This window comes from Ahaetulla prasina, chromosome 1 (assembly GCF_028640845.1).
Source record: "Ahaetulla prasina isolate Xishuangbanna chromosome 1, ASM2864084v1, whole genome shotgun sequence".
Lineage (NCBI taxonomy): Eukaryota > Metazoa > Chordata > Lepidosauria > Squamata > Colubridae > Ahaetulla > Ahaetulla prasina.
In genome coordinates this window covers 12,635,887-12,653,171 of record NC_080539.1, presented here as the reverse complement: position 1 = coordinate 12,653,171, position 17,285 = coordinate 12,635,887, and the positions used below count along the sequence as shown (strand labels likewise).

At 42.5% G+C, this 17,285-nt stretch overlaps 1 protein-coding gene across 13 annotated transcripts in view; it reads left to right on the top strand.

The window, feature by feature from the left end:
- Nucleotides 1-17,285, top strand: part of MSI2 (musashi RNA binding protein 2) — a 689,043-nt gene that overhangs the window by 383,027 nt on the left and 288,731 nt on the right. For all 13 annotated transcript variants that reach the window (XM_058164225.1, XM_058164223.1, XM_058164221.1 and 10 more), the window contains exon 7: nt 10,746-10,794. In XM_058164225.1, coding sequence (XP_058020208.1) covers nt 10,746-10,794 — 49 coding nt within the window. The remainder of the gene's footprint in view (nt 1-10,745; nt 10,795-17,285) is intronic.

Here is a 17,285-nt window from a genome sequence, read left to right as displayed (position 1 = left end):
GAAAAGAAAGATTACTCAGAGGGAGAAGAAGAAGAAGAAGGAAAAAAAAACCCCAATATTGCTTTTCTGTATTCTTAGAAAATGAGATTACCCTCCTGTTTTGAAAATCAATTATTCTGGGGAAAACAATCCCTCTCTCTCTCTCTTTATGAATTTAGAACTTCCTCGTCATCCAGGTTGGTGGCAGAGAGAAGCTTTGAACCCAAAGGCAGAAATGTTACAATGCTGCCACTCAGAAAGTAAATGCTCCATCTGTTGTGACCCAAGTAGGTAGTAATAAACTTAGTCCGTGAAAAAACAAACTTTATTCGAACAGCTGGGAATTACTTCATTCCCAGTGTCATTCAACTCAAAGTAAAACAAATGCCTCCCAACACAAATTCCTCAGTTATCTCACAAACCTTAGTCCAATTAGGCAAACTGCTAAAGACTGTTCCTGGCAAACATCCAGAAGCCACAAAAACAAAGACATATACGAAGCAGAAGACAAAGCAGAAGACACAGCTACAACGTTGTTTTCCGGCAAAGCTGAAACACCGGTGCTGGTCTGTTTTAAGCCTTATGGGAGGGGCCAATCATCTCTTGGCCCTACTCCCAAGTTGTCCTCTTTGCTTGAACTGCTCTTCCCTTCTGACAGCTCTTCTCATGCGTGCATTACGAACAGGCTCCTCCTGTTCCTCTGCCTCACTACTATCAGTCTCTGGAGGCTCTGGAGTCCACACCTCACTTCCCGATGGCCCTGGCCTCACCTCAGCCTCATCGCTGTCCGACTCCATTGTCAGCTCAGTAGGCTGTTGACGGACCATAACACCATCATGTTCGTTTCGGGTTTGTCCATCTTGGGTATGTTATTTGTGCCAAAGATCCAATCGGACTGCCGAAAATAAAAAGGAGAACGATGAAAGGAAGGAACCCCAAAAAACTCATCCAGTTCCATGCTTAATAACCAAATCTCTCAATCATTGTTGTTCCTTAACAATGGCCAAAGGTCATAATCAATGAGTAGCTATTAAACAGAATATCACTATGCTGATTGATCACAGTATGTGCTATCAAGTTAGTGTCAACTGTTAGCAACACAGGTTTTCTCCAGAAGGATCTGTCCCCAGCTTGGTCCTTCCAAGTCTTCATTAATGTACCCATCACCATCATGGTTATGTCTCTCCACTTTACTGCTGATCGGTCCTTCCTTCCTTCCTTCCTTCCTTCCTTCCTTCCTTCCTTCCTTCCTTCCTTCCTTCCTTCCTTCCTTCCTTCCTTCCTTCTTTCCTTTCCATTGGAGCTTTCTACAAAGAGCAGGGTCTTCACATCCTGTGTTCAAAGTAGGATTGATTGATTGATTGATTGATTAACTAAACTTTTATGTCATCCATCTCACCAAAGGCAACCCCAGGTATCTTACAGTCATTGAATAAAATGCCGCATAAAACAATTAAAACCATGAAGATCTTCAGTTTAAAAATTCAATTAAAGTAAAAAAAAAATCAATTAAAATTTGAGTAGGGTCGTTTGTGCTTTGAGTGAGAACTCAGCGTGGTTTGATTACCTGTTTCTTGGCTGCTTGCGGTATTCGCACGAGTTTTCTCAGGCACCAACATTCAAACCAACATGCTGGAGCAAGGATCAAGAAAATTATTTATCAAGGTCAGCAGCATCTGCAGCCAAATACAAAGATGCCAGAATGACAGCACGCACACACACACACACACACACGCACACACACACACACTTCTATTAGGCACAAATTCTATTAGGCACAAATTCCACTAGTTACCTGTTTTTCTCCCATCTTTGATAGAATTATGTAGGTTAATGATATTTGCGTGATCTCATCATATACATCTTCTCCTTTATACCCCTGATCCCAATGGCTTGTGCGCTTGTGGTTGATTAATCCCGGAAATAGTTTGTGCTTATTTTAACTAGTGTCAAGACCCTGAAGAATAGCTTGATACCACCTCTCTCTTTATTCTAGTGCAATGACAGACGTGGTGATTTAGTTGAAATATTGTTTGGGTGGTGTAACTATATGCAGTCCTTGTGCCATTGGGTGTACATTTAAAGTGGGGATTTGCGCAACTGTTAATGCAGAAAGATTGCCTAAGACAGGGAATTCACCCCAAATGACTTATCAATTCTATATAAATATCTAATCCCAATTAGAGCACTAGAATTTCTCAAAAAGAAAAAAAACTGTGTTTTCTAACGTTTCATAAGAAAGTGTAACTTTGAATTTTCAAATCCCACTGCCTCCTTTTCATCCAGGGGTGAAATCCAGCAGGTTCTGGAGAACCGGTAGCGGAAATTTTGAACAGTTTGGAAAGCCAGCAAATACCACCTTTGGCTGGCCCCAGAGTTGGATGGGAATGGAGATTTTGCAATATCTGTCAGTTTTGGAAGGCAATTTTCTTTTTGCTTCTTAACTGCCACATATTTTAGCTGGGGAAGTTGGGAGGGGGTTGTTGTTGGAGCGGTAGAAAGTTAGTCATAGCAACATTCCGTATTCAAGGACATCCTGCGTCTGATGGAGACTGCCTGAAGATTGTATCCAATTGAGTGTGAAGAGTTGATTGGACAAAGGGATGAACTTGTGGGTGTTTGGCAGGGCTGTGAACTGTCAACTGGGTGTGGAAAACCTGGAAGCTTTCAGTTTCGGGTTTTCCCAGCTGTGCCAACATGACTTCTCTAATAAATTGGAACTTTGAGGAATCTCAAGCCTCAGAGCCTTATTTCGTTGGGGGTGTTCCTTGGAACCCTGACATTATCCTTCCCCCAGGAGTGGTTTGGGAATAGAAAGTTTGCAGTATCCTTCCCCTGCCACGCCCACCAAGCCACACCCACCAAGCCACGCCACGCCCACCAAGCCACGCCCACAGAACTGCTAGTAAAAAAAATTGGATTTCACCACTGACAGAGATGTCAAACTCAAGGGTTTAGATCTGGCCCGCAGGGCCGCCCTGGAAACAGCGAAGGACCGGCTCACGGTGCCTCTGTCAGTGAAATTTCTTATGATCCAAAATATCATGTTTTTGTGACAGTGGGTTGTGCTATATGAGTGCTGTTTCTTCTGTACTGGAAGTTTGGTCTACGTCCTGAGCCACCTTTCAGACTGCTGCAATACAGGTAATCTTCGACTTACAATTGAGGCCAAAATTTCTGTGGCTAAGTGGAACATTTGTTAAGTGAGTGTTGCTCCATTTTATCACCTTTCTTGCCACAGTTGTTAAGTGAATCACTGCAGTTGTTAAGGTAAAAACACGGTTGTTGAATGAATCTGGCTTTCCCCATTGACTTTGCTTGTCAGAAGGTCGTAAAAGGGGGGTCACATGATCCCGGGACACTGTAACCGTCATAAATATGAGCCAGTTGGCAAGCATCTGAATTTTGATCACATGATCACAGGGATGCTGCAAGTGTGAGTGTGAAAAACAGTCATAAGTCACTTTATTCAGTGCTATTGTAACTTTGACCAGTCGCTCAATGAACTGTTGTAAGTCAAGGACTATCTGTATTATCCAAATTAGAAATAGACTTCATGCTCATAGAATCCAGCCCGTTTTTGATTAAAAACCCAAAGCTCATCTTTTGAAGGACATCCAAAAAAGGCAATCCAGGTGTGTTTAGCCAATAGCCAATTGCCCCCTTCCTTTCTCAAGTCGCATTGTTTTCCTTAAAAAAATATAACTCAGTTGCCCCAGATTAGAGACTAATTTCATTGCTCATCTAAGTGTTTTTAAAAGAAAAAAGAGAAAAAAAGCTGTTATCCAAAGATTTACTTTGTGTCCATATTCCATTAATATGAGAACCACATCATTCATCAGAACAATGGAGTGGTGCGATGGCCTAGAGGTGGAGTTTTCGCCTCACAATCAGGAGGCTGTGAGTTCGATCCTAGGTAGGGGCAGATATTTCTCTCTCTGGGCACAATGAGAATATATCTGCTGAACAAAACTCTGCAGTGGTGTCAGGAAGGGCATCCAGCCGGTAAACACTCTGCTAGCTCCATTCAGTTGCCCAGTGATTATGGGGTCGTTAAACGATGATGATCACACATCGGAACAGTGAATTAAGTTCCTTCCATTTACACGTAGTCCTCAATTTATGATAGTAATTGAGCCCAGAATTATGATTGTAAATTGGGAGAGTTGTTAGGTGGGTCATCGTGTGACCGCGCCCAATTCTACAACTTTTTTTTTTGTGGTGGTCCTTAAGCAAACACCCCAGTTGTTAAGTGATCACGGTAGTTAAATGAACCCACTGTTTGCTATGGGTGTTTTTTTGTTCTGGCAACTGGAAGCAAACCCTGATTTCGGTCAAAAAATGTAAAATCCCGGTCACAGGCCTGCAGGTCCCTGGAAATCCAAATGCAGCCATGTGACCCAAACATCCGTTGAAAGCGTGGATCCGGGTCCCCAGTACCCTTTCGGGATCTGTCGTAAAACTTTGAAATGGTCACTAAGTGGACAATCACAAGCCTAGGACCTCCTGTGCTCGTGCAAAATGTGTGAATAATGTATGGATCCACTTGTTAAGTCAAGCTTTGGAGAGTTGAAATTTTAGAGATGGGAGGAGACGGCATGCCAGCTGGATCTCAGTGTTGTCACCCAGGTTACAGCTAACAGGGAGAAGCAGGGCTTTGTGTCATCTTGTGTGTCGCCCCTTTAGACAAGGACTGGGCTAGCTGACTTGTTATTTGTTGCCTTAGCTGGCTCCAGTGGTGCGGTGTCTTAAAGAAACCAAACAAAGAAAGTTCAGAGACTAGATCTCCCCTGAGAGGCCTGGAGCTCAGCTGAAAATTTTGTCATGACAAGATGCCTCGGCGCTGGTCAGTGTTAGCCGGATTGCTGACCCCCTGAAGCTGTCAATTCTTCAGGGAAGGAAGCTATTAAAATTCAGCGGTCTCTCTGAAGCCCACACCGCTATTGTAATCTCTGTCTAGATTGTGTAAATAATATCATGACACATGGATGAAAAAGCACGCCGGGAACAAGAGATTTCAAAACTCAGGTCTGTTTTTGCAACTGGATTGGTTTTCTATCTTGGGCGAGAAGGGATTTTTTAGCTTGGCTTGTTTGGTTTGCCAGACTGTGGAGCTCACCCATCTTTGTGGATTTTCTTCGTCCATCTCGGGGTCAGTGACTTTGTTTAGATGCAGAGATACGTGCTTGGGAGGGTTTATATTTTATACATTTCTCCCCAGATACACACACACACACACACACATACTTTTTGGGGTGTCTTCGATACCATGCCTAATATAAAGGAAATTAAAATAGACATGAAAGCAAACAAAACAAGCTAAAACTAAGCCCAGTAGCAACGTTAGGACTCATTCTGCACACGAATTGCAGTAAGACCATGTGGTTCAATAGGAAGGTGATCATGAAGTTCTGTTACAGGTAGTCCTCGACTTATAACCAGTAGTGGGATTCAGCCAGTTCACACCTATTCGGGAGAACCAGTTGTTAACTTTCTAAGCAGCTGCTGGAAGAAATTTTATTTTGTTTTTTTCCAGTTTACAGGGCTAATCCTGTAAGGAAGGCAGGAAGGAAACATTCTGGTGTTTCTAGTCTAATCTTTATTGCCCTGCTTACAGAAACTGCCTCTTTGGTTAACCCCTATTACATTGTAACAGCTAAGGTGAAGCGCCCATCAATGTGAGTGATGTTTAGTTGGCCACGCCCACATGGTCACATGACCACCGAGCCACGCCTACCCAACCGGTCGTTAGGACAGAGAACTGGTTGTTAAATTATTTGAATCCCACCACTGCTCATAACCATTTGTTCAGTGACCATTCGAAGTTATGTCGGCACTGAAAAAGGTGATGACAATTTTTCACATTTATGACCATTGTGGCATCCCCATGGTCAGGTGAGCAAAATCCAAATGCTTGTCAGTTGACTCCTTTTTATTTATTTTAAAATGTTTAGATTGCTGCCTACTCGCCCACAGCGACTCAAGGCGGCTTTATGACGGTTGCAGTGTCCCGGGGTCATGTGATCACCTTTTGTGACTTTTGACAAGCAAAATCGATGGGGAAGCCAGATTCCCTTAATAACTTAGCAACTGCAGTGATTCACTTAACAACTGAGGCAAGAAAGGTTGTAAAATGGGGCAAAAGCAACTGTCTTGCTTAGCAGTTGAAATTATGGCCTCCGTTGTGGTCGTAAGTCAAGGGCTACCTGGGTTAGTTTTTAAATTTATTGGTTTTAATGGGGTTCTTAGTATTTATATTGTTTTTTATCAATCTGGCTATTGAATAAGTTTTTTATGTCTGATTTTAAATTGTATTTATATGTTTGTTTTTAATTGCCTGTGAACCGCCCTGAGTCCCTAGGGAGATAGGGCGGTATATAAATCTGAAAAATAAATAAATAAATAAAAAATACCTGTATTTATACAGAATTAGTTGGCAACTTCAAAGCTTTTTTATTTTTTTTACAAATGTCAATTGTTTTCTCTAAAGGGATAAAGGACAAGGAAAGAACCATGTTTTTCCTCCCAGAAAAGTGTTGAGGCTGTAACGCCGGGGTCTCCAACCTTGGCAACTTTAAGCTTGGTGGACTTCAACTCCCAGAATTCCCCAGCCAGCTTTGCTTTGCTGGCTGGGGAATTCTGGGAGTTGAAGTCCGTCAGGCTTAAAGTTGCCAAGGTTGGAGACCCTTGCTGTACCTTTCTATTTTTATTTTAGTGCATTGAAAAAAGTTGGAAGTTCACTTTTTTCTTCTTTCCTTCCCTGCCCCATACTTTTCCTTCCTCTTTTTCTCTTCCCCACTTTCCTACTATTTTCATTTTCATTGTATTTTATATTAAGAAATTCAATAAAAAATTGTGTGTGTGTGTGTGTGTATCTGTCTGTCTGTCTGTCTGTCTGTCTGTCTGTCTGTCTATCTATCTATCTATCTATCTATCTATCTATCTATCCTCTATCTATTCATTCATCTATCTATCTATCTATCTATTCATCTATCTATTCATTCATCTATCTATCTATCTATCTATCTATCTATCTATCTATCTATATCTATCTATTCATCTATCTATCTATATCTATCTATTCATTCATCTATCTATCTATCTATTCATTCATCTATCTATCTATTCATCTATCTATCTATCTATCTATCTATCTATCTACCTATCTATCTATTCTATCTATCATTCATCTATTCATCTATCTATCTATCTATCTATTCATTCATCTATCTATCTATCTATCTATATCTATCTATTCTATCTATCTATCTATCTATCTATCTATCTATCATTCATCTATCTATCTCTCTATCTATCTATATCTATCTATCTATCTATCTATCTATCATTCTATCTATCTCTCTCTCTCCACTCTATCTATCTATATCTATCTATCTATCTATCTATCTATCTATCCATCTATCTATCTATTCATTCATCTATCTATCTATCTATTCATCTATCTATCTATCCTCTCTCTCTCTATCTATCTATTCATTCTATCTATCTATCTATCTATCTATCTATCTATCTATCTATCTATCTATCTATCTATCTATCTATCTATTCATTCTATCTATCTCATCTATCTATCTATCTATCTATCTATCTATCTATCTATCTATCTATCTATCTATCTATCTATCTATCTATCTATCTATCTATCTATCTATCTATCTATCTATCTATCTATCTATCTATCTATCTATCTATCTATCATCTACATACACACCCCCATGTTTTCCCTCCCATCACAGAATCTTCCCCCCCCAAAATTTAACAGGATAAAATGTTTTGTAGACTTATAATTCACTATTTATCAGTATTTGCCCCCCATCTCTCAGTTCGGAATGGACTCTGAGCAGCTTCGTTCATCACCTTTGGAACCTTTAAAGTATTCTTGATGGTCAAGCATTGTTCTTACAAATCTACTGAGCTTTGCATGTCATCTGCTGTTTTCTCTCTCTCTCTCTCTCTCTCTCTCTCTCTCACACACACACACACACACACACACACACACACACACACACACACCCTCTATCTGTAGCTATGATGACCTGCCCCATTGGAAAACAGCGCCTTATGGATCCGGGCTCTGGCAGCATCTGTAGTGACAGGCAGCTTCAGCGCCCTGCTCCTCTTCTCTTTAAGGGCAGCACTGAGGTGTGTGGCCTTGCGGATGAAACGCAGGTGGACCAAGTCATGCAAATAACAGGATCTTGAAAGCTTTCCTTTCCTTTGGTCACACTTGAGTGCGTCGGGATTCTTCTGTTTCTCTGAAATGGAGCGGCTGGAATGTGGCGACTGAGTATAACCCCATACACACACCCACACACACATACACACATCCTTCTGCCTGGAAACACCTGTGGCTTTTGAAAGGTCCACCGAATCCCTTTGAGGCTAAGCAGAATCTTGCCTTGGTGTCCTCTTGGACCTTCTGTGGGTGAAGCACCTGTCCTGCCTCCCCCAGTAGATTGGAGTGTGGTGGGGGAGGATATTTCAATTTTAGGAGAGGCATTGTAGACAAAGGAGCTTTTGATTAAGGCAATACTGAGAGCGCTGTCTGGTCTTCTTCTTCTTCTTCTTCTTCTTCTTCTTCTTCTTCTCCTCTCCTCTTCTCCTTTCTTCTCCTTCTCCTCTCCTCTTCTCCTTTCTTCTCCTTCTCCTCTCCCTCTTCTCCTTTCTTCTCCTTCTCCTTCCTTCTCCTTCCTTCTCCTTCTCCTTCTCCTTCTCCCTCTCCCTCTTCTCCTTTTCTTCTCCTTCTCCTTCTCCTTCTCCTTTTCTTCTCCTTCTCCCTCTCCTCCTTTTCTCCTCCTCCTCCTCCTCCTCCTTCTCCTTCTCCTTCCCAGTTCTTTTGACCACACCTGGGCTGCAGAAATTTAGGTGAAGATGGGAGTCAATTGCGTCAAAGAAATGCATGCATTTCTCGTTCTTTGCTGCAACACAAGTAGTCCTTGGCTTACAACCATTCGTTTAGTAACCATTCAAAGTTATAACAGCAGTGAAAAAAGTGACTTACAACTCCTTTTTCCACACCCATCTATCACCATTGCAGCATCCCAGTGGTCACGTGATCAAAATTTGGATGGTTGGCAACTGGCTCATATTTATGACATATTTATTTTCGTATCCAGGATCATGTGATCACTTTTTGTCACCTTCTGAAAAGCAAAGTCCATGGGGAAGCCAGATTCACTTAAGAATCATATTACTAACTTAAAAACTGCAGCGATTCACTTAACAACTGCACCAAGAAAGACTGTAAACTCGCTTAATAACCATCTTACTTAACAACAGAAATTTTGGTCTCAATTGTGGTCATAAGTCGAAGACTACCTGTATTTTAATTTTTTCTCTAAGCGAAGATAGTTGAGTGCTGCATAGATGGACTCCTGAGGTGGTTTAGAAATTGCGATCAGCTGCAGTGAAGTGGCATTTTCCTGGGAAGGAGGAAGTGTATTTCAAGGAGGGGAGCAAGATAAGAGGCAACACAGCCCAGAGCTGGAAAAGAGGTAGAGTTAGGATAGCCACTTCCTAGAATCTCCCAAGGTATCTCCATTAGGGTGAGAGTAGTAAAGGTTTAGTCTGGCAAGATTCTGTCTTTTGGATGTAAGCAAATAATGAACTGAACTTCAGCTGGATTGTTCTAAGTCATTCTTGGGCTGGGCTTGATATAAATTCTGTTTTTTTATAGATGTGGCTGAAGTGAAGGCATTTAGGCAAAGTGGTTTTATGATTTTGGTGACACCGTCTCAGAGAAATGTTTGGGTGGGATGGAAGTACATGATTGTAAGGCTTCTTTTCCCATGAAATGCCCTAAAACTATCATACAGGCAGGGTGGGATTCAAAAATATTAGCAACTAGTTCTCTGCCCGGTTGCTGGGTGGGTGTGGTATGGTGGGCGTGGTCTACTCGGCTTCCTGCACCATAGTGGGAGGGCATTTTTGCCCTTCCCAAGCTCTGGAGCTTTCTTTGAGCTTCCGGGTCGGTGAAAATAGCCTAAACATGGAGGCCCATTTTCGCCCTATCAGAGCCTCCATGTTTGCGCTGCACTTACCTGGCATCCAAAACGGGCCACGTGGAGACTCCTGGGAGGGAGGGGAGGGGTGGGAGGGGCCAGCCAGTCCTTGCAACTACCGGTTCGGCAAACCAGATGTAAAATTAGCATCCGGTTCGTCCGAACCGGCTGAATCCCACTCCATTCCATACAGGGAATGGTAAACTGTAAAAGGAAGATATGACACCCTGTTTCTATTCAGCCTTGAAGCTGCCAAGGTGGGAGAGCATAACCTTAGTTAAAATTAAGAGTGCCGAAAGGGTGGAAATAGGGAGCATGACCGCTAGGCACATGTTGTTTCGAATTCTTTCCAAACTGGACTGAATGGCTTCATATACTGTGATGCAAAATAAAATTGGGAATGAACGAAGATGACATTCACACAATCGTTGGTGAGAATACAAAATCAGGTATCCAAGGTCAGGGAAAATAGGGAGACACAACGGGCAGACCCCCCCCTTTTTAATTAAGAAGATAAACTAGCCAGAATTTCAACACTCTTGTAATAACAGTGAACTACTTACCAATGCCATCGATCTCTTGGTGCCGTGAATATTGTTTTGTCTTTGGAACCCAACCTAATGATGCAGAAAAAGAAGGTTTGACGCCCCGGGTCAGATTGCTCCCAGTGCCCCTCAATTGCTTCATAATTTGCGAGATTGTATTTCACAGTCTCTAAATCAAGGATGTCCTTGTATCTTGCAGGTAGAAGATGCCATGCTTATGTTTGACAAGACCACCAACAGACACAGAGGTAAGGAGGGGAATGAACCCCCAACATTCTTCGTATGGATTTTCTTTGGCTCATTGAAAAAAAGCAAATTTGTTTATTGTGGACGGTGGATGGCTTTTTGTGTGTCAAAAGATGAAGCAACTACTTTTCTCTGCAACGTCCAATGTTCTCTAATAGTATTTTGTGAATTCTGAATGTTTCTTTCTCACTGGCGAATATCATTTGGGTATCTATCGTTCCACGTGTCTTTTGTAATCATCCATTTTAGCCATACATACTTTATTCCTATTTCAGATCTTGGGTCTTTACTTTTGTGCGATCAGAAAGGAGGACCCTTAATGCGTGTTTCATGAGTGCCTTCTTTAAAACAACCCACTTTTGTGGGGAAATCTGCCACCATAGTTAACTTGTAAAGTTGAATTTCCTTTTAGTTTCTAACATATTTGATTATTTGGAAGGAGAAGACAGTTATGTAAATGACGGGTTCTCCAGCTTTCCCCATTTTTGTGAAAAGGATGTTTCCATGTTTACAGATAATTCCGTTGTTATGGTTTAATTTTGGAATTGTACACAAAGCAAGGGCCTGGATTTGATCACCTAAATCGACTTTTCCAACTCAGCGAGCCTGTGCTTTCAGGATATATTTTTTTAAATGCAGCCGTATTGTTTAGAATAAATTTAACTGCTGTGCTTTTAAAACATAAGCAGAAATAATGATAATTCCATCGATGGTTGAAAGCAAAGGCAAAAAGAGAACCTGATAAAGAGCTGACTAAGTATGAAAGGTGGCTCAAGAGGAATACGGTGGCTCAGTGGCTAAGCCACTGTCGATCGAAAGGTCAGCAGTTCAGCGTTTCGAATCCCTAGTGCCACGTAACGGGCTGAGCTCCCATGACTTGTCCCAGCTTCTGCCAACCTAATAGTTCGAAAGCATGTAAAAAATACAAGTAGAAAAATAAGGACCACCTTTGGTGGGAAGGTAACAGCATTCCGTGTGCCTTTGGCATTTAGTCATGCCGGCCACATGACCATGGAGAAGTCTTCGGACAGCGCTGGCTCTTCGACTTTGAAACGGAGATGAGCACTGCCCTCTAGAGTCAAGAACGACTAGCACACACATGCGAGAGGAACCTTTACCTTAAGTATAAAAGGGCTTGGTGACGCTTTCTGCTTTGGGATGGATGATAAATGTCTCTCAATTTTGTTTCATGTGGTGCCTCTCCTATACATGATGGGCTTAATCCTTGAACCTGAGCCCGTGCAGTGGGAATGCAGTATTCTGACAACGACCAAATCTGTTGTTTTGGACCTTTGTGATTGATCTGCGATAAAGGGAAATAATTGGGGTGAGAGTGATTTAAGGAAAGACTATCGTTCAATGGGGGCAAGATGAAGAAAGCCAGGTTTTCAGGCTGGAAGGGGTTCCAAGTAGCTAAATTCCTCGGGTTCCTTGGTGATCTCTGAGCTTGGTTGCAGACGTTTCATTACCCAACTAGGTAATAGCATCAGTGCTAATATCTGCAAGAAACAAATTGCAAGAAAACAACCAGGCTCAGGACCCCTCATTTCAACCCTGAGCTACAGATATTCCCTTCTTAGCTGGGATCCTGGAGCATGTTGCTATTGGATCATTGTTTTTCAAAGGATAACTAGGGAACCTTCGTGTGTTTTTGGTTTGTTTGTTTGTTTCATTCTGAGAATTGAACCCAGACAGACCCTTAGGACAGGGATCTCCAGCTTTGGCAACTTCAAGCCTGGAGGACTTCAACTCCCAGAACCCCCAGCCAGCAAAGTTGGCTGGGGAATTCTGGGAGTTAAAGTCCTCCAGGCTTAAAGTTGCCAAGGTTGGAGACCCCTGCCCTAGGAGGCTAACCAAGGATATTGGTTCTAGAATGGAAACCACTGTATTTTTTTTTTATTTCAGAAAGTCGTGGGGTTTATTACCACCACCTTTCAAAAAAAACCTTTGCCCTTGGTTCACTTCTCCTATTCCTTTGCTTTCTCTTGTTTTCTTTTCTGGAATCTTTTGAATGAAAACTGTTGGAAAAGGGCCACCTGCCGTCTACGATTCTCCCTGGCTCCATTTGAAGAAATACACGAAGAAGCATGTACTTTCCGCGGGGATAAAGAGAGAACTTTTGGGGGTATGGTTGAACCTTGGTGAAACCTTGTCCCGCCAATGCTGTGGTTGTATTATACGCAGTGGTGGGATTCAGCCAGTTCGCACCCCTTCAGGAGAACCGATTGTTAACTTTCTCAGCAGTTTGGTGAACTGGTTGTTGGAAGAAAACATTAGGGCAGAGAATCGGTTGTTAAATTATTTGAATCCCACCACTTGGTTATACGCAATCCGCTTTGGAACAGCAAGAGCAGTTGGGCATTCCTGCTCCCACCTGTAGATGCATGTGCAAAATTCCTTAGGTTTCAGGTCTGGCATGTCTCTTCTTCTTCTTTTTTTTTTTACCCCTTTTTTTGTTTGAATCTGGAAGCCTGACCGCTGGCAAGGATCTAATGAGGAGCTGTTCAACAGGGAAGCCTCGAACGGCTCCTGTGTGTGGTCTTTTGAGTCATTCCCTGCAGGCAGTGCAAAGGTGACAAGTTTTAGAATGGAAATAGCAGAGGGCCCTTTGGTGTCAAATCCTAGGGCTTGATTTTTTCTTGTTAAGGGAATAAGGGTGGGATTTCCCCCCCCCCTTCTTTGAAAAGGTTTAATTAATGCCCCCAAGGAATACCAGAGTAACTTTTTTTTTTAATTTGAATTTATATCCCGCCCTTCTCCGAGGACTCAGGGCGGCTTACACTGTGTTAAGCAATAGTCTTCATCCATTTGTATAGTATATACAAAGTCAACTTTTATTGCCCCCAACAATCTGGGCCCTCATTTTACCTACCTTATAAAGGATGGAAGGCTGAGTCAACCTTGGGCCTGATGGGACTTGAACTTGCAGTAATTGCAAGCAGCTGTGTTAATAACAGACTGCTTAGTCCGTTGAGCCACCAGAGGCCCCTTTCTCACCTGCAGTGTGGCTGGGGTATCAGCAGAGCCGTTTCCCACCTCTTCCCTTTTTTCTCCCCCACTTCTCCCCCATTTCCACTCATGGTCCACAACAACGTATTTATTTTGTCAATCGTATATAAGGTAACAGGTAAAAGTATAAACATAATTTGGATACATGAAAAGAGTAAGTAAAAAAAGGAATATTAGGACAGGGACGGTAGGCACGCAGGTGCGCTTATGCACGCCCCTTACAGACTTCATAGGAATGGGGTGAGGTCAGGGGTAAAATGTAAAATTGGTCACTACCAGTTCTGTGGGTGTGGCTTGGTGGGAGGGTAATGTGACTGGGTGGGCGTGGCCACCTCTTTTTTTTTTACTTTTAAAAGCATTTTTTCTACAACCTCTTCGGTCAAAGAGGTTGTAAAAAAATTCTTTTAAAAGCCTCTGATGATCAGGAAACTCAGCTGGGATCGCCAGAGGAGCCTTTTAAAAGCATTTTTCCACAACCTCTTTGGCAGGTTAAAAGCATTAAAAAAATGCTTTTAAGGGTTCTGACGATCTCAGCTGAGTCGCGCGATCATTTTTTTTTAACTTTACTTTTAAAAGCAAATTTTTGGCTGAAGAAAAAATGCTTTTAAAAGTTAAAAAAAACCTCTGATGATCGCGCGGCTCAGCTGGGCATGGGCGGGGCAGGGCAGGGATTTTTGCTACCAGTTCTCTGAACACCCGCCGCCATCACTACCGGATCAGGCGATCCGGTCCAAACCGGGAGCATTTCACCCCTGGGTGAGGTCAACAGTAGACAGTCTAAGTCTTAAAGTTTTGGGGGTTGGGGAAGAAACTACAGAGTCAGGTAGTGCATTCCAGGCATTGACCACTCGGTCACTGAAGTCATATTTTCTGCAATCGAGTTTGGAGCGGTTTACCTTGAGTTTCTATCTATTATTTACTCGTGTATTGCTCGTGTATTATCCAGCTTTCAGATTTTACCCCGTGGTGAAGATACTTAAGGATGATCTCTATGAAACAAAGCTGCTGCTTGGAGCTGGATCCAGCAGGCAGCAGCTGCTCCATTAAGCATCCCTGCCCTTGTAAAAGGGAAGTGCAGAGAAAGGCTTGTTCGGGGGGGGGGGAGAGGATCCTCCCCATTGCTTTAATCTGACTGAAAAACAGGGTGGGAGGGGAGTTTTAACACTATGGCAACAGCTATAGCACTTAGACTTATATATCGCTTCACAGTGCTTTACAGCCCTCTCTAAACGGTTTACAGAGTCTGCCTCTTGCCCCCAACAATTTGGGTTCTCATTTTACCAACCTCGGAAGGACAAAAGGACGAGCCAACCTTGAGCCTGGTGAGATTCGAACTGCCAAATTGCAGGCAGTCAGCAGAAGTAGCCTGCAGTACTGCACTCTAACCACTGCACCACCGAGGCTCTTATCTACCTGTGGAAATGTGTGACAGAATCTCCTATTGTACCAAAGTTTAGGCAGTCCTGGACTTTCATTTAGTGACCGTTCAAAGTTACAGGGACACTGAAAAAAAGTGACTTACGACCGTTTGTCACACTTAACGACCATTGCAGCATCCCCATGGTCACCTGATAAAAAAATTGGATGCTAGGCAACTGTCTCATATTTGTGATGGGCGCAGTGTCCCCGGGGGTCATGTGATCACCCTGTTTTTTTGCGACCTTCTGACAAGCAAAGTCAATGGGAAACCAGATTCATTTTACAGCCGTGGTACTAACTTAACCGCTGCAGTGATTCACTTAACAATGGTGGCAAGAAAGATGGTAAAATTAACAACCATCTTGCTTAGCAACATCAGTTTTGAGCTCAGTTGTGATTGTAAGGACTACCTGTAAAACTCCAAACTTCTGGTCACCTTTTTTCAGTGCCGTAACTTTGAATGGTCACAAAATAAATGGTCGTAAGTTGAGGACTCCCTATATTTGCAGCTTGCCCATTCTTAAGATGTAGTAGCTCAGCAATCTAATGACTGCTTATATCTCCCCTTCTTTTGTCCAATACTGATACCCTTGGACTAAATCCTGACATTTCCTTTCCTCCCAGTGTGTATTTTCTATTGAAACAGCCTATCTGGAGCAATTAAGCCCAAGATCTAAAATTCTTCACCAAGAATTATTCATTAAAAACAGTGTTTGGCCCATAAGCTGATTTATTTCTGATTTATTTGCAGTTAATCTACTGATTATATTACTGAATACAAGAAAGGGCTTTTGCGGGTTTCATATCCATTCATGCCAAAAGTTACTAATTCACCAAATAAAATATTCACTGACAGCATATATTAAAACTTGTCAGTAAGTCAAGTGTGCGTAAATACCTTGAAATTATGAGCAGTTATTTTTACCTACTTTCTTGCTGCCTTCATTTGTTGTTGTTGTTGTTGTTGTTGGGTTTTTTTGCATCTTCCAAAGCCGCACCATATGGTTTCTCATACTTTTACTGTGATTTCTATTTGTTTTGATTGCCTTTGGTTGTTTTTAAACAGTGCACATTTTACAAATAACATTAATTACATTTTTTCCCCCCTTGGATTGCACAGTATCATCATTCTGGGCCAATATAACTTGGAGAACTGGAACAATGCTGGGACACTCATGCATGCTGGCTTTTCATACAATTCCCATTTGTTCAGCTCCATGTTGATTGGTGCTGGATGCTTGGTGATGACCTACCAGATACATGTTTCTCAGCCTTGGCAAACTTTTAAGACGGGTAGACTTCAACTCCCAGGATTCCCCAGCCAGCAAACTGGCTGGGGAATCCTTGGGGTTGAAGTCCACCCGTCTTAAAGGCTGCCAACTCTGAAAAACACTGCATCAGATGGTACCGATACTGTGGTTCTACTCTTTAGGCTCAACCCCTCTTAAATGCACCTGTGCGCTCCGAGTTATGATGGATAAAGACAAAGCTTTCTTTGGAATGAGCGTGTTCTTTGGCTTTACAGAATGTCCGGTCTCTCGGTTGTCATTGACCCCGTGTCAAATATAATCAGCGTAGAAGCAGGATATGGCTGCTATTAAGGCAAATGCAGTTTTCAGGCTGCATCAGCAGAGGTTTAATGGCCGAATCATGGCAAAAAAATAGTTTCACCTTGTTTTGCATTAGTCAAGCCCATCACAAGTTTTGCATCCCATTCAGGACATCTCTCTTTAGGAAAGGTTTGTCAGAAAAGTTGGACAGATTCTGAGAGGAACCACAAGAGTGATCAGGAGATGTGTAAGCTCTGTGAAATACAAGTAGTCCTTCACTTACAACCAGGGGTGAAATGCTCCCGGTTCGGACTGGATTGCACCATCCGGTAGCGATGGGGGCGGGTAGTTCGGAGAACCGGTAGCAAAAATCCCTGCCCCCCCCCCACGCCTCGCTGTTCCTCTTCTCTATCCCTGAAGCTCTCGGTGGTGATATAGCTGCAAACGGCCTTAAATGACTGCTGCGGCGCTTCAAAGGGCTGCACTATAGCTGATCAGTGCTGTAGACCGGCTAG